This window comes from Aptenodytes patagonicus, chromosome 1 (assembly GCF_965638725.1).
Source record: "Aptenodytes patagonicus chromosome 1, bAptPat1.pri.cur, whole genome shotgun sequence".
Taxonomy (NCBI): domain Eukaryota; kingdom Metazoa; phylum Chordata; class Aves; order Sphenisciformes; family Spheniscidae; genus Aptenodytes; species Aptenodytes patagonicus.
This window is the reverse complement of record NC_134949.1, coordinates 6408241-6426160: the sequence shown is the minus strand read 5'-3', so window position 1 is coordinate 6426160 and position 17920 is coordinate 6408241. Positions and strand designations below refer to the sequence as shown.

General features: G+C 36.5%; 1 protein-coding gene across 3 annotated transcripts in view; it reads left to right on the top strand.

Annotated features, from left to right (window-relative positions):
- Window positions 1–17920, top strand: part of UPF2 (UPF2 regulator of nonsense mediated mRNA decay) — a 69521-nt gene that overhangs the window by 13687 nt on the left and 37914 nt on the right. For 2 of the 3 annotated variants that reach the window (XM_076352684.1, XM_076352597.1), the window contains exons 5-10: window positions 54–251; window positions 2682–2831; window positions 6081–6143; window positions 9375–9478; window positions 9988–10073; window positions 16873–16981. In XM_076352684.1, the coding sequence (XP_076208799.1) occupies window positions 54–251; window positions 2682–2831; window positions 6081–6143; window positions 9375–9478; window positions 9988–10073; window positions 16873–16981 (710 nt within the window). The remainder of the gene's footprint in view (window positions 1–53; window positions 252–2681; window positions 2832–6080; window positions 6144–9374; window positions 9479–9987; window positions 10074–16872; window positions 16982–17920) is intronic. The other variant, XM_076352774.1, reaches the window with a different exon arrangement.

Genomic DNA, 17920 nt, shown 5'->3' with positions numbered 1-17920 from the left:
GAAGGTGAAAAATTTGCGTGAATAACTTTCTTATGGTTTCACTATTTTTGTAGAACATGGACCTGGTATTGATATTTTCACACCAGGAAAGCCTGGAGAATATGACCTGGAGGGGGGTATCTGGGAAGACGAAGATGCTAGAAACTTCTATGAGAATCTCATCGACTTAAAGGCTTTTGTGCCAGCGATTTTGTTTAAAGATAATGAGAAATGTTCCCAGAACAAGGATTCCGGCAAAGATGAATCAAGAGGTAGAATGCTTGGATGAGTATTTTTTTTAACATATTTTGTGCAACAGATATGTAAATTTGATGGAAGTAATGAGTCTCTAACAAAATAATTTGTGGTGATCAGGACAGTACACCAGTTTAGATGAATTTTTAGGGAAGAAACTGCGGGAAAGGGATTATATCTGGGTATGGTATTTAAGGAAGAAAAAAGATTAAATGCATTTTAATATTGATAGAATTTTAAATCTGAAATAATTGGAGATTAACCAGTGCCAGTAAATGATTAACTTTTCTGTTGGAAACCTAAAAGTTTACCTTCTTTGAAAGATGTTAGTGTTCATTCTGTTTTTTCCACTAAATTGTCAATGGTAGCCAACTGTTTCAATATAAAATTCCAGTAGATTGAAAGGCCTGGATGGTTCCTCACTTCTGACACAGCCCTAGGTTCACAACCAGGCATTGGTAGACTTTAGTTATGGGATAAAAATGACATTCACCATCACTGGCTCAAAGTGTAACAGAAGATGCATGTTTGGATAAGAGCAGTGTTCTGGCATTGAGGAAATGCCAACAAAGACACAGGCTGCATGGTTTTCTAATATGCATGCAGTAGGTCAGTGTTGAGTATTAATGGAATTTCAACTCTGTAGTTCATGGCCTTCTTTCTGATTTCTAAATTCCGAAATTTCCCTGTGAGTATAATTAGATGTTGGAGCAGCTTGCCCAGGGAGACTGGAATCTCTGCCTTAAGAGATTTTTTTCAAGGCAACTGGAAAAAATCCCTGAGAAATCTGGTCTGAATACAGTGCTCATCCACTTGGACAGAAGGTTGAACTAGAGACCTCACCAAGGTCCATTCCAGACTAAATTAGTCTGTGATTCTAAACACGTTGCTTGCTTTGTGAGTCTGCTATTTCCATATGATATGCACACAGTTTAGTTGTCACAGTTTTGTTTGAAAAATTTAAATATTTTAATAAGGTTATTTGCCTTGTAATTTATCTTTTTTTATGAAGCATAGTCTGCAAATGAGGCTTGAAGGAGGCCTAAAAGAATACTAAAATGTTGTAGATAGTAATCTCTTGGAAAAATGCTCTGTGCTGGACCAGTGTTGTCCAAGAAAAATACTAGCTATTCCTTTCTGAATCTTCATCTGTGTTCAGTTTTGGGCCCCTCACTACAAGAAGGACATTGAGGTGCTGGAGCGTGTGCAGAGAAGGGCAACGAGGCTGGTGAGGGGTCTGGAGAACAAGTCTTATGAGGAGCGGCTGAGGGAACTGGGGTTGTTTAGCCTGGAGAAAAGGAGGCTGAGGGGAGACCTCATCGCTCTCTACAACTACCTGAAAGGAGGTTGTAGCGAGGTGGGTGTTGGTCTCTTCTCCCAAGTAACTAGTGACAGGACGAGAGGAAATGGCCTCAAGTTGCGGCAGGGGAGGTTTAGATTGGACACGAGGAAAAATTTCTTTACTGAAAGAGTGGTGAAACATTGGAACAGGCTGCCCAGGGAAGTGGTGGAGTCCCCATCCCTGGAAGTATTTAAAAGACGAGTAGATGAGGCACTTAGGGACATGGTTTAGTGGGCATGGTGGTGTTGGGTTGACGGTTGGACTCGATGATCTTAGAGGTCTTTTCCAACCTCAATGATTCTATGATTCTATGACACAGAACAACAAACACTGGCAGAAGCATTTGTATTCTATGATTCTGTGATTCATCTAGAGATTCATAGATCATTTGTGTTCAAGGAAAATACGGTTTTTATTTGACCTTCTACATAGCACCTTATTTCTTCAGTATTTTCCTCCTGTTCTGCTTTTCTGCTTTTTTTTTCTTGGTCTGTATAAAATACTTTCTCTTCACTTTGCTTTGTCAATTTTATTACCAGTTGAGCTATGAAGACTATGCAGTGCAAACACTAAATTAGAATTTGTACCTTTAAATCTGGCTCTTTTTGAACAATGTTTGTGATACTCATTTACTGGGGTTTTGGAGGATACTGTTTTGCATATTGGGAAGGTCAGAGAGAAAGTTTTTTTTGCTTGCACTTCCCATGTGATGGCCTGGCAATCCATTTTAAGCACTTTTGGACTTAGATTGCTGCATTTCTGAATATCTTGTTCTGTTTGAATGTATACATGTCATTCAATGAAGATGTACCAGGTATAGTTCAGAGCAAACCAAAGCGCTAAAAACTGTTGGCAGTCCTTAACAGACCCCAATGTAGGTAAATGTTTGCAGATTTCAGGCATATGGGTAAAGCTGTATGAAGGATATCAAACCACTGAAACATAACAGATGAGACAGTATAGTCTCAAGAAGTAATATTTTTTCCCCGTTTCCTTTTAATGAGACTAAGACACTAAAGAGATGTAGGTTTAGCAAGGTGAGTCTTCCTGTATTCTAATCATGACTGCATATATTTAATACTTTAATATTTCTACTTTCAAATAGATTCAAAAGATGCCAAAGATAATAAGGAAGCACCTGGGAGTGAGGATTTGGAGTTGGAGCTGGAGAACCTGGATATTAATGATGATCCTCTGGAGTTAGACTGTGGAGATGAGGCAGAAGATCTTACAAAAAAGCTTCTTGATGAGCAAGGTAAAAAGAAGTGGTTTTAGGAATTCTTTGTTGTTTCCTGATTTTTTTTTTTTTTTTGAGCTTGATGGTTTTTAGTCAGTAGATAGAGTGACTTCAGGGAGAACTATTTATTTATTTATTTATGAAACTTTAGCAGCTAGAAACTGTTAGGATTGTGGTAAAAAATGCATTTGTAACAAGATACAAGTGAAAAGTATTACATGGAGGTTTATGTAGTGAAAGTTATTGATTCCTTCATATAGCTTTTAAAAATAATCAAATGTGAAGGCAGTTGTCTGCAAAGTGACTAGAAAGAAGTATGTAGACTTCAGTGCCTAAATGATTTGCTCATCAAATGTGCTTAGGGTACTAATAAAATATTTTCTGGTTTTAACTTATATTGAAATCTAAGATTCAGCTCTGCCTTTCTGTCTTGTTAATCATTAAAGACTTTTCTTTTGATGTTATGGCTTCACATAGCAGGATTTAAGAATTCTAACTTCTAATTATGCATAAAGGGCTGCAAATGGCACCTGTGAAAATCTAGCTGTGTCAGTTTTACTAGGGGAAACAGCAGCAAAACGTTTCTTAAGCATTTTTCTTATGAGTTACAAGTTTTTCTTTCAGTGGTACTGAATAGTGGGAAAAGCAACATCAGGTGTTAAGAGCCAAAATCATAGAGGAGCAAGTGAGGTGTTTTCTTTGAGCCCAGTTTGTAAAACACATTGTTTTTTCTGCTTTGGATTTCCAAGGACCAATGCAGATTCTTTTCTTTCATTTCTGAAGCAGGAAACTTGTTCTGTGTCTAGAATGTGGGAGAAAAAAAAAAATCACATCTAGAGTCCACTGGCTGGAGATTCTGTGGCTTAGAAGTGAAGATCCTATCTGATCTAGTGAATTTAGAATCTAATCATCCTCTTGCTTGAAACTGCATTGGGCTTTAAAAGCTAAGAAGTTAAAGCCAAAACTTTAAGCCGTGGAGTTCACATCAAAGCAAAGAAGTTGAGGCCCTGGCAAAGACTGTGTATCGGTGTTTAAAGCGTAGGTTTGTCTAACCAAGCTGATGCATGGATCTGTGGGCTTGGGCGTTGAGTGATTTGAACAACTCCTCAAAGTACCAGTCTCCTTTAGCTGGCAGTAGGAAGGGTTAGGGCATATGGGTCTTTACATTGGATGACTCTCTTGTGTGCCTAAAGTTAGTTGAGCTTGGGACTACGCTGGTCTGTGACACCTCACAAATTCGAAGAAATTAGCTCCCCAGTCAGACCGTTTCAGATTCCTTCTGAAAGGAAAACTGTCAGGATAATTCTATGTAATGTTTCCTTAGGTTTTTCCTTTCTTTACCCAGACAGATTGGAAAAAGCCATACCCTCTTTGGAATAAATTTTCCCTTCCATTTATATTCTCTGAGTAGTCATCAGCTCATTAAAACTTAACATCTTACCCAGCTTAATTGCAGGACATTCACTTTAGTGAGTTGTTATCCTCAGAGATTTCAAACAAAACAGTGAAGAGCTTGGTTCCAGCTATCTATAAGGGAGGTACACATAGACGTTCTCTTGGAATCAAAAGAAAAAAAGCAGTTCATTCTGGATTGGTCATAGCTTGCTAGATAGGCCAAAAATACTTCGTCAATAGCATCTAAAGGAACGTGGATATTTCCTTCTTGTCTTTTTCTGAAGGGATTCTTAACTTGATAGGAGGATGAAGATTATTCCAAATATAAAGACAAAGCCAAATAACTAGAGTGATACCCTGTAGAAGTGAGGAAGGAATAACAGGAGATGAGATCAGAAATAAAAGATGCAGTCTCTGTATAGTTCAAGCTCACTGGCAGGCAATGCAAGTTTGAGTATGTACAGTACCACAGAAGGGATTGATGATCATGTTTTTGATTGTAAAAGGAAGGTGATGCATGTTTTGTCATAATACAAAATATTAACCATCAATACTAGTTTCTGTTTTTAAACTACCTATTGACTGAGCACTAAACACACTCCCATCTGAAAGGTTAACCTAAATGTGTCAGAGTGGTGTTTATTTTTTGTCATTAAACAGCCAGCCTTTAAAGAAAGCCTTTTACTTTCTACCTTGTGAAGGTAATGTCATTTGGCTCACAGTGTAGGCTTTTTCTTAGTGGAGAGCTATTGCTTCATGATTGTCTTTGCTCATTAGTTTATTTTTTGAGAAATGTGTAGAAACTTAGTGTCTTTGCAAATTTGATACCTTTGCCAAATTTCTTTGATACTGACAAGTAGCTTCATAAATTAGTGATGGAAATTAAAATAGATCTGATTGCCAAATCCTTGTTCTCCTAGAAAACTAGGCTATAAATTAGCAGCATATGTTACTTTACTTGAAACATATAGAGAAACACAATGATTGGGTTTTTTTGAGGAGGTGCGTAATTCTGAACACCCCTAGTTGGTAGCACCAGATATACAGAATTAACAAAAATCTGAATTTAGATGTTGCTTCAAGTTCTGCGATGTATTTCCATCTAGTTAACTGGTAGATTTCTTTCAGCCTTTCTCTTAAGTAAAATTCACTTAGGTTTGACATTAAGAAAATTAGGTGTCCTTCAGCTGCAAAATACAGCTTTAACTTCTCTTCACATGTACTGAATTTTTGTGCATCTGTACTTCAGGTAAGTTAGTAGTAAAGTTTTGTGCAAAGCCATCAAAGAATGAAACCACTGTATTATGACACTATTACAAATATAAAATAGAGTATTCCTAGGCTGAGACGGGCCTTTAGTATAAAAAGGGAGGATGCATGAGGTCTTAACGTAAGGTCCAAGATGAAGAAAAAAAGTAGCTTTAGTTATTGTGATAATCTGGGGGTGTGGATTTCATTGGCAGAGGGAATAAGTAAATTATAGAGGGGAAAATAAGATAAATAGGGCAGACAGTCCAGTCAGACAGTGGGTATTGCATATCTTTTGCTACTTCTGCATCTCCTGCCACTTCTCTTCAGTCTTTTCTCCCCTGTCCAAATATGAGGGAGACAAGGCAGTTTTCCAAAGTGCGTGATTTTAAAGCAGGTCTGCCCTGGTGTAGCATCCTTCACAGCATTGCAGTGCCTGTTTCTGTACTTTTTTCCTAAAGGTTGGAGTCTATAGTCAGTTAAGTTTAAGATATGACATGTAAAAGGAAAGTTGATGCAGTTAATTGAAGAGGTTTGTTTACCAGGAATTTAGCTAATTTATTTTGTTTCTCTATTGTGTTAACTTTGAGTGAATCTTAATTTTCTTATTTTCAATATGCTCAGGGAAGAGAGAGGGAGCAGATAGCACCGGAGCTGAAAATAGTGACGGAAAACATGCTGAAAGAAGTGAGTTTTGAGGTTGTTTTTAAAAGAGAAGGTAAAATGTTAAAAAATGAAGCTGTGTGAATGGAAACGAAGATGCTAAGTAAGGAATGGCCAGGGTGGAAGCCATCAAGGGTACTGGGAGCAGGAGTCTGACGTTAATACATATCTAGCGCCAGTTTTTGTAAGGCTGGTCAGCAGCAGAGATGATCTGTAGAAGTGAGTATTAAGTCAACCCTGTTAATTTTGCTACACTGTTTAGAGAGCTAGCAAAGTTCCTATCAGAAGAGCAGGAATTTAAAAAAAGATCTAAAATATTCATTAAGAAATATTTTTTTGGACTTGGATGACTTGTGAGACTAGATTCTGAACACGTTCCTCAATGAGGCTTTGATTCAACAAGATGTTTAACATTATGCTTAAGTGTTGTGCAGAGAGGGGGGATCCAGCCAAAAAATTACTCACAGTATTGGTTTGTACCATCTGAATGTGAGGGCTCCTGCATGATCAAATTCATTACAGATGCTCATCTCACAGAGGAATAGCTACTAGCATTACAAAAGCACTTCTGTTATTTCCACTGTCTGGGTGATACTTTACAAGGTAGACTGAAGCTTTCAGGCAGAGTGGAGTTTCTAGGAGCGAGCCCTCTGTAAGGTTATAGTTTTGTAAAAATTAAAAAAAGGTGTTAACAATAAGGGAGCCAGGGCTTTCTCAGAAAGTATGTGTGTAGGGAGAGGGGAAGGCAAATAACTGTTGTTACTGAAGTAGAAGATTGTTTGGTACTGATTGTTGCAGGAGAACAACTTCAGTAAGTCCTTAAGGTCTTCTCATACTTTCTCCCTGAAAATTGCAGTATTGCATGCATTTCTGGTTAAATATAAAGGTGTTTAAAAAGAAAAAATAATTTTCTTTTCAGTCTCTACAATGATCTTACTGCATGATTTGATCTGCACCCAGATAGACTACTACAAATAGTCTAACTGTAATTGTTATACATTACTACTTGTAAATTTTTAAAAAGAGGTAATGCAGTTTTAAAATGTGGTGATGATGAAAGACTGGAACTCAGGAGGATCAAAGTGAAAAGCAAGAAAGGAACTAATTTTTTGCATGAATTGCATACTTAGAATCATTATTTGCCTTAGAGAAGGAAGCTCTGACCACTTCATTTCCTGTCACTGTCAGATTCTTAATTTTCTATTTTAAGTCCCAAAGCTGCTTCAGGTACTACAAAAAAGCCTTTCCACTTAGAAAGGATCCACGTACTGTCATGAGGAAGAAATACCTAGAAATATAATGTGAGAATATCTGTAGCTCTCCAGTGAGAGAGAGGACCAGTGAAAGAAGAGATGTATTTGGGAACTGTTGAAATTGAATGTGATAGCAGGGCCTCTTGAAAGATTGACTTGAAAAGTGACTGAATTGTCAAAGGCTTATTTTTTTTAATTTATTTCAAGAGCATTGAGTCAGTTTGAATAGAAGACTGAGGTGAGACAACTAACGGCTGTAAGGGAAAAAGGAGAAAATAAAAGGAGACAGGAAGGTGTGGCTGTAAATATCTAAATGGAAAAATGCATTAAAACAAGATTTGCTAGTAAAAATTGTCTGGTTTGAGCTATTGCATTGCATCCTAGTGAACTCTGAGTATATGGGTGATGAGAGAGTCAGGGTTCCTTAAACTTTCATGGTCCTCTTCTGTCTGAGCATCTGGAACATCTTCCTTTTCTTTTTTCTCCTTTCTTAATCAACTCTTCTCTCATTCTTCCGACTTCTAGTTGCCTGTGCAAGAGAGGAGGCGATGTCACCTGCTTTAATCTCTAGCATCTTCAAGATGGGGTAGCTGGCAATGTTCCTTGGAACAATTCTTAGTGTTTCGCTACCTAAGCTCTACCCCATCTCAAAAAAAAAAAAAACAAAAAACAAAAAACCAAACCCAACACCCCACCCCCCCCAAGGAAAAAACATCCTGCAGTGTAGCATCTTTGTTTTCTCTTTGCCTTTCACTAACTTGAAAAAGGAACTTCAGTCTTTTATGCTAGTTTACCTTACTCTGTAGCCTGTAAAGACAAAGTGACTTTACCAAGTCTTGGGTATTTTGTAGTTTGGGTGCAATTTCACCACTACCATATTCACCTTTTTGAAGTCTGTCTGTCTCTGTTCTGCTTTCAAATACCTCTTAGGTATTCTTGTTACTGCTGAATGTTCTCAGACTGAAAGGAAACCAAACATCATCATGTTCCTTTTTCAGGAAGCAGTGTTCTTTTGTGTTGCTTTGGCCAAGGAAGGGTTCTTTCCGAGCGTGTTTGTTATAACTCATTGTTTTGGCTCTTGTGCTATAGAGCAAACTAGACTCTTCTCTAGGACTTAGTAAAATCTGGAAAATTTTTGAAGCTTACTACATGTTTTGCAATTAAAGGGTAACTGTAGGGGGATTGGTCTGGTGAGATCTTCGTAGCTGATGCCAGAAAATCTGAATTTCAGTGGCAGAGTTGTCCTGCAGTCTCTTACTTGTGTAGTGTAACTGACTCAATTAGTAGATACAGGTCACTGTCACTGCTTCCTATGTTGCAAATTACACAGAAGTGTTTGCTTGAAAAACAAACTGTCGCTTGCCTTGCAATCGTTATGTGATCAACCCTCCATCCTTGTCGCTTTATGGTCCTGTACTCTGGTTTCTGTACAGCTGAAGGAATTGAGTTGGCCTCTAGCTTTTACAGCCTCAAGTGAAAAGATGTCAAGAATGTACCTGATGAAAGAATGGTCTTAATGGACATTTTTGATCAAAAATTCTATTTCTCCTGCAGGGCAAACATACATAAAAAAATAGAATCCACAATTGCATTAAGGCGTTTTGTTGTTTTGGTTTGGTTTTTTTTCCCCAATATTGTTTTCCCCCATGTTTGGGCCTTCTTGTGGTCTTCCTTTTATCACCTAAAGAAACTACCATAGTTTTCTAGGAATATATATGTGTTGTTACTCCTGACAGTATAAATTAGGAGGTAGGAAACTTCATAAATAGGAAGACAAGTTTTAAAGGTGATACTTTTGACTTTTGTCAGCATAGACCATCAATGGATTTTTTTTGCATTAAAAATGAAATTTTGTATTCATCTTTATCTTATTTTTTTGAATCTGTGGATGACTATTTAACAACTAAACATTACAAATGCACTGTGTTTGGGGAATGTGATTGTAAATCATTATATTTCATAGCTTAAAAATGTGTGCTGCTTATTTATTTCACTCTGTTAGAACAAGAGGATGAAGAAGCCAGTACTGGATCTCATTTAAAACTTATAGTAGATGCTTTTCTTCAGCAGCTTCCAAATTGTGTCAACAGAGACCTCATAGACAAGGTATAGTCATAGTTTTCTTCCCCCCCCCCCCCCCTTAAAAGCTATAACGCTAGGTCAGATTGATCGGAAATAAAGATTTGAAGCTTTGGAGTCTAGCAGTAGCTGAATTCATTTTCAACCTGGAGGAAGTATTTTCTTTTTCTCACTTAGTCAGCCATTGCCCAAATACCATGTGATATTGGTTTTGTCTGCCTCTTCTCTTATGTGTTAGTTTGTTTTAGAAGTAGACTTGGCTTCTTCCTTTTTTCTTCCCATCACTCCCTGACAAATTACTCCCTGTCTACTTAAGCTGCTTTTTTCCTTGTGTTGATCCAAAGAATCAGTAACTGGACATGTTTTCTAACTATGTCAGTTCTAGACAAAAATGAAGATTTTTTTTCTTTACGGTTGTTTTTAAAGCAGCTGCACATAACAGGAATAGCTCTGTAAAAGATGCTTTTGAAAAGCATGCTATATTGCTTTAAAAAACTGCTGCATTAAAGGTGAAGTATTGACTCTTCTCTTTACAGGCAGCAATGGATTTTTGCATGAATATGAATACAAAAGCCAACAGAAGAAAACTAGTACGAGCACTTTTCATAGTTCCTAGACAAAGGTAAGAACTGAAGGGGGAACAAGCTGGATCCACCCTTTGGTTATTTAACTTAACATATGTATATATTTTTTAACTGTTTAAATTACTGAAGACCAGTGCATATTCCAAGTTGCATTTGTTTATTCCTGATGTGCGCTTCTGGAGTGATTTATGCTAGAGCACCAAAGAAATATTTGGGATTAGCGATCAAGCAATTCACCACAATATTTTGCCATAGCAGTGTAAATTTTTTTAATAAATAGTTTCTCTTTTCTGGTACTTGTGTGTTTATAGTTGATCTTTTCATGACTTTTTTTTAACCATGAAAACAACAGCAAAACCTACCTTCTATCAAAAAAGGAGGATATATTTCATTCAGGAGAACTTGTGCTTTTTTTAATATAAGAACCTATGAATAGTTAGAGCACAATGTTGTTTAGGATGGAGGATTTCTTGTGATATGTTAATGCTGGTATAGTACATAGCCATTATAGCCTTTTATCTTCTGGAGCAGAGCTGGTTCGAGGCCGGCCAGTTTAGAGAAAGCAAGGATTAGAGTTTGAGCCTGGCCTCTTCCGTCTGTGTAGATCTGTCCATGTAGTGTTTTCCTATTTCTCCTTGTCTCTCTCTTTGTGTAAGAGAGGTCGCTGCACTTACAGGAAGAGCCTTGCTTACAGAAATGATTGCAAATATTGAGATAAAATTGTTAAATTCATTGGAAGAACAATATATTTCTCTGGTAAACTTGTTCCTTAAATAGGTGCAACTTAAATAGGTGCAATTATGAAGGAGTCACTTTTCTTGCTCCACCTCGCCCTGTTTCTCCTGAGAGGTTGTTTTGATGCTGCTTTTAGTTTCAAATGTTTCATCATCATCTTGCATTTCCTGTTACGAGTTCACACCACTTTGATTCCATTCCCTTTTAATGCTGGGGAAAAAACATGGTTTGTTTGAGTGTCCGTTTTGTTTCAAGACTTGTGTAGACTATTGCTTTGAAGAAACAGACCTTGGTGTTTTGTTTTCCTTGCTTTTAATCACTTAGTTCTTGCCTTGTGTTTTCAACCTTAATTCTAGCCTATTTCTACATCCCATTTGTAATAAGCATCTGCTGTGCTAATAACCCTACGCTCTTAGCTGTATATAAACCAGTGGTTTGTTTGCTGACTGTATGCATTAACCTGACTACGTTGATACTAGTTTTGCAATTAGAAGTGCACATAATCTTTCATTCTCTTATGTATTCTTTTCTCTAAAAAAATATGGTTTTGACACCTCAGTCTTTAGAGACTTTGATAGAGGCCTGATTGTGCCTGAAATATGAATTACGGACAGAGAAGGCAGGCAGTTGAATATCTTCTGTTAGATGTAACAAGGTGCTCTTCAGCCCAAATTTATGATGTAGAGGAAATAACATTTCTATTTATCAGCCTGCTGGTAATCATGAAATGCATCAAAACACAATTTGAAAAGAACTTTTTCTCACAGCCTAGAATATCTACAGCAATGTAAATCAGCTGGATGACTTACTTTTGTCTCCAGCTCTACCATAATTAATTTTCCATGTTTGTTTGCAAAATGGAAGTGGGTTGTTGGCTGGTCTGTGAACATACAGTAGTATTTGTACCACTGCCCTGTATTTCTTCCTGGTGCTGTAGATTCCAGATTGCTCAAATTGATCATTAACTCTTGTAACCTCTTTGAAGATGCATGATTTTCTTTGCATAATCCACTAGTGTACTAGATGATAATGACCTAAAGGAACTTGATGACATTGTGCACAGCAAAAGAGGTAGTTTCAAACAAGAACAACATGATGGCTTGTAAATTCAGCAGTGTGGTTTCATAGATACTGTGAAAGCAAAAGTTAAATTCCTAGTATACTGTGGTATTAAAAAAAGAGATGTATCTTTGATCAGGCTGTACTAGGAACACTGTAAGTTGCTAGAAACGTATATAGTCTCCACACTGCCACTGATTTGTTGTCTTCCCAATGGTAGTTCCATTATCCCACAAATTTGTTTTAAAAATAACAACTTTAAAAAGATTAATTTTTCTGTAGGAACTCAATAGACTAGTAGAGATGGTGTGATTGGCTCAAGGAGCTGCTATCTTTGTGACAGTTCTGTTCTCTGATAGTTGGAACTAATACTGAAGCGAATGGCTCAGCTGATCACTGTTGTTCTTTAATGATAAATATTAATTGTTCTTAATATTAAGAAATATTAATATTCCATGTACAATTCTTTTTTTAATACCTTTTTCTGCTGTCTGCTCTGAGACCTACTGGACTAATGAATGCTCCAGCTTCCAATTGTAAGATCTTAAGTTCAGTTGTATATATCTGCCTGTTCTTTTGCCTGCATTAGTGATGCCCGTCTCTGGGCTACTAAGCAGGAGAAACAGGATGTTGACTGAGCTTCTTGTTCTGAACCACAAACAGTTGCGGTGAAAAGACCAGCTGAATTGTCCATAGATGCAGGTGATTTTAAAGGGCAATCTATCCTAATATTTGTTAGCTTCATTACTGCAGTTGGTAAAGGAGCAGTTCTGCGATCTTGAAATCAACATTTATAATCCTTGTGGAAAAACTCCAGGACTAAGAGTTGCTATAAAATGCTACAAATTCTTTTAGAATATTATTTAACACACTGCTTCAAAGCTTTGTATACTATGCATTAACAATGTTTTTGCTTCATGTATCTCTTCACTGAGCTGTAATGGTATGTCTTTAACTTCTGTTATTGTTGTTGCATACTAGTTTTTACTAATTCCAGGAGTTTCTGCAATATCCCTCCAGGATACCATGGGAGCAGAAAGCTTGTTGTGGTTATGTTCTTGGGGAGTTTTTTTGTTTGGTTGGTTTTGGTTTTTGTGAAAGGTTCAGAGGAACAGTGTCCTTACAGGATGTAGATAAAGCACTGTATTTTCCAAAAGTGTTTAGTCTCCAAGCATATCAGATAATGTTGTCTAAGTATAGCTATTATGTTGGCAGCCATAATAAGATATTTCAATAACAGAGTAAGTTCTGTTTCTTCTCTTGAGAGATCAGTTTTAGGAAATGTGCAGGCACAACAATTTTACCAAGAAAGTACAAAACTGGTTTTGTGTTTGAGGAGTAATGCAGACACTGTAAAGTCAAAGTCATTATGCGGTGTTGCCAGGGAGCTTCCTTGCTCCCACTAGGGTTGGATAGACTGGGACAAATGCAGGATTCTTTAAGACAGAAAACTTAATTTGACAAAAAAGGACAGTTTTTCCTCAACTAACTGTAGATTAGTGTTAGAATACAACATCGTTGCACTGCTCTGTTGAATACTTATGAATGGATCGCATTTACATTTTCAGCTGCTATTTGAACCTCCAACCCAACAGAACAGAAAGCCTTTTAAAAAGATTTTTTTCAATGCTAGTATACAAGCGGCTTTCAGATTTGCATTGGAGGATTGATTTAAAACTAAATACTAGCCTTTTAATTCAGGACTATATAGTTTGCACTAAAGTGACAGTACAGTGATTTAACCCATATGGCTCGCAGCTTTAGGGCACTTATGTGTAATTCTTTGCTATCTAAGTGAATTATCTTCCTGTACAGATACACATAATTATTTATGTTTAATTGCATACTGCAATTTTCTTGAATTTTTTTCAACTTCAATATGAGGAGTTTAAAATATCTTTTTAGGCCTTAAATTCTAAACAATTCTAGATAAATGCTAAACAGAAAATAGGGGCTGCTGTGGCTTCTGATTTTTTTTTTTGCCATTCTCATCTATGGTTATCTATGAAGTTGCACGTTTACTAAGCAAGAGATCTGTTGTTTGTCATATGGAAATTTTTAGCGTTATCATTGGCTATTCTTAATTCAAAGTTAGCTGCTTCTTGAGTGTTAAATAGTTCTGAGCATTTTAACTCAAAAGATGTAAACCTCCTGTATATCTACCTTCTTTCAGCTTCTTATCTTGAGAATCCTCAGTAGCAAGGTCCTTTTTTGTTCAATTGAACTTGACTTATCAGTGTTTCATTGGCCTCTCTCATTTGAGGATAAAATCGAGGGATGTGCTTGAGATAAGGAGTTTATGCCACGGCTAAGAAATAAAAGCAAAAAGTGTTTATTTGATAGCATGCAAATTCCACAGCATCATTCTCTTCCTACTGAGCAGTGTGGGTGGCAGTTTGTACCTGTTCAGGCCCTGTGAATACACTGCATTTATCTGGATTATGATTATGCTTGTGAGGCAGGAGTTCTTGCTCTGTTGCTTCATTCTTTAAGCTGACTTTCTGGTAGAATCCCAGTTAATAAATGTACAAAATGCCCCCTTCACTCTTTCTGGGTGTAAAATTTTGGGTGCACCCATTCTAGAGAGGTTGCAATTAGGACTTTAATTGAGCAAAGTCTCTTTTTTTAAGTAAACTAACATTTGAAATTCTAAAAAAAAAAAAAAGCGCTCTTAGATATTTCACTGAAGTGCAGTCCATGTGATCCAGAGTTGACTAAATTTCAATCCAAGCTATGTGGTCAAAATGACAATGGTCAGAAGTAGTGGGTTTTTTACTATGGTAGTTTATATTCAGGGTGCTTAACATAGGCTTCAGAGAGTAACTGACTTATCCCTGATGCTAGATCTTGCTTCGTAATGTAGAAGAGCAGGAAGAGAAAGCAATACGGTGGGTTTTGTGGTTTTTTTCATTAATATCTGGCCCCCTTCTCAAGAAAAAGAAATGCTTTTGGAGAAAACAAAAAACCTAGTTAGATTAGCCTTAATGCAGGTACCAGTAGATGGTGCCACTGATACTGCAATCTCTCCACTGCTGAACACTAATTTTTGTCTCCCCTGTGAGAGAGGGAACGGACTCAATCTCTGATTGCCAGTTTCACAGTAATTGACCCCAGGCTTTTCCTTACTATATTTCACCTATTTAGAAATACCCAGTCTTAGTATTCTTCCCCATGAAGAAACCTTTTGTGTTCTGTGAGGGAATAACAACAATGTGCTTTCAGACTTTAATTTTCCCCCAGGTATGTTCAGTTTACAGGGATGAAATTATTAGCTCTCAGCAGGCGTGTACTCGTTCAGACCAGAACAAAACTTTCTGCTGTTTGTCTTAAAAGAGATGCCATACAGAAATCCCCTCAGTTAAAACACACCCCCTCAATTTAGCTAAAGTCCTTTTTTAGTTTAGCTTGTGTATTTGTGTGTGAAGTAATGAGACTTTCACTTCTTCTCTGAGAGTTAATGGCTAAATGCTTAATAACATCACAGTAATTTGCTGTGGCTAGTCATCCTTGACTGTGTGTTCCAACAAGCTTGAAAAATGTAAATACTGCTTCAGTTATTGATTAACAAGAGAGAATAAAAACTGTTAAATAGGTAACTGGGATACCTGCAATGTTTCACCAGGAGTTTTATGTATTATCAGGAGGCTGCTTAGCTATGCCTCTTTCAGGTAGTATATTCTGATGCTTCTAGTCCACAATTTAAATACATCGTTATCCCTCTTTTTCTGTGGGTGGATATTAAATATCTTTGAAATGTGCTCTGGTGACATAGTAGTAGAAAGGAGAGGGGAGACAGTCGTGTATGTTTTGTTTTGGGGTTTTTGTCTTGATGCTCTTCCAGTTTTACTTTGTGCTAGGGCAAGCTCTGTGTATCAACTGTGCTTTTAGGTTTTTTCAGCAGCGTCTTTTTTTCTTTTATTTTCTTTTTTTTTTCTTTTCCTTTTTTCTTTTTCTTTTCCGCAGCAGTAGGGAAAACCTTAATCCTTCAAAAAGCATAAACTCAAGATCCATTTTTCCCTTACAGGCCATTTTTCACTTGAGGCATGCAAATTTAAGATGTTTCTCTTCACTTTAAACAGTAGGCTTGGTCTGCAGTTCATCTGTTTATAGCATTAACTTATGTTCTGAAAATAAAACAAAAATACTTTCTTCAGCTTGTTAAATGATATTATGAGGCCTCAGAGTGCAGTTGGTTTCTCTGCATTTAAAAGTGATACATGCACATTTATGCAGAGCAGCTGTGTTATTTTCTGTGTCCTGTTACACAATGCCACAAACCAGGTTTAAGGGCATTTATCCTATTTTTACAACCAGATAGAGTCTTTGATGGGAAGAAACAAAGTACACACTAAGGAAAACACAAATTGCCCTCCAAAATTCCCTAAGGGAAAATTGCGATACTGTGAAATGGGTAGGAAGGCATATAAACAAGGAAAGAGAAAAGAAAATAAGGAAAGTTCTGTAGAAAATTTTGAAATATTACCATTTGTGGGAGTACTAGCTGAGTTTTGGGGAAAAGGGTTGCCACATCACATCTGACCTTTGTTTTATGTAATAACACAACTACATTCATTTAGAAGTTCACTGCCTTAAAAATAAAGATGTTCCTACCTTTCTGGTTATGTCTGCTGCTACTCCAAAAAAAAACAAAAAAAAATTGCAATAACAAATGGAATTGTCTGTAAGAATTTTTCATTTTGCATATTGAGAGGGATCTGAATTTTGTTTGTATCTGGTAATTTATCTTAAAGGTCAAATTCCGTAGTTAAGATGGTTTGGCATTTCACCTGAGGCAGTAATTTTGAAAGGAAATTAACTATGAAGGATTCCAATAGGATGTGGTAGTATACCTTTTTGTATTGTTTTTTTAGATGGTATTGCAGTCTGAAGTATGAGCCCGTAAGATTGCATGTACATAGTTCTGTCAGTATATGCACATTCATTCTTTTCACGAGCAAAATGGTACCCATACTCGTAGACATAAAATAGACACATTTTTGTCTATAACTTAAATTAGTTATTTATCATCTCCTTTGTTTGCAGGTTGGATTTGCTACCGTTTTATGCGAGGCTGGTTGCCACATTGCATCCCTGTATGTCTGATGTAGCAGAGGATCTTTGTTCCATGTTGAAAGGGGATTTCAGATTTCATGTATGTTTTGTTGGTTTAGTTTTTTGCATTCCAATTAACCAATCTGATAATTGTCATCTTTTGGGGAAAAAATAACTTTTGATATTATGTAGAGGCTAATTCTAAAATTTAGTGACACAATTTAGAATATTTTTCTGTAATCTGAGCAGATTTGTTCTAGAATACTAGATCTGTATGTTTAAAAACTTTTTTGCATGTGTATATATACAGACATATATGATAAGTTGTATTGTTTGTAGTGTCATCCTTAATTTCCAGTGTTAAAAGGTGATTAAAAGGAACTATGTAACAATTACAACGAAAGTTGTGAAAATTAGAAACTGTGCTCCAACTGTAAGTGTTAAGAGACTTCTGTTAATTAATAACTTACATTGAAAATAAGAACTGACCTATTCTAACAACAGGTCCCCGCTACAAGGTTACTATTGTAATATAGTGGTTACTATTGTAATGTAGTGCTTAATTCTAAAAAAACGTTTTACAATTTTCATCAACCAAAATTTTCTGTGCCTCACTAATGTATTTTTCAATGTTGTTTCTTTCACTTTGTTCTAAGTTTTGTAATAGAACTGGTTATGGTGCACAGGGATGACTCCTGCACTGTTTTCTGAATTTTATGGCACAGGTTTCAAAATTTTTTTTCTAATATTGACAATAAAATGTGTGTGAATTACTCAGGCTTAATTAAGTCTTAACTATCTGAAGTTAACTGTTGTCAGAAAAAGTTATTTCTGTTGTGGAGAAATACAACTTTGTACTTTTCTGAACATGATTATGTTTAGAAATAGAGATAAATTAGTACTTTGTCAGTAAAATTATGCTGTATGTCAGTGATTTTAAAAGAAAAAAGAAAAAAAAAAGTCTGCACTTTATTAAACCTGACTTGAAAAAGCTGTTAATATTTATTATTTCCTTAGAGACTATACCAGTGATCCTATT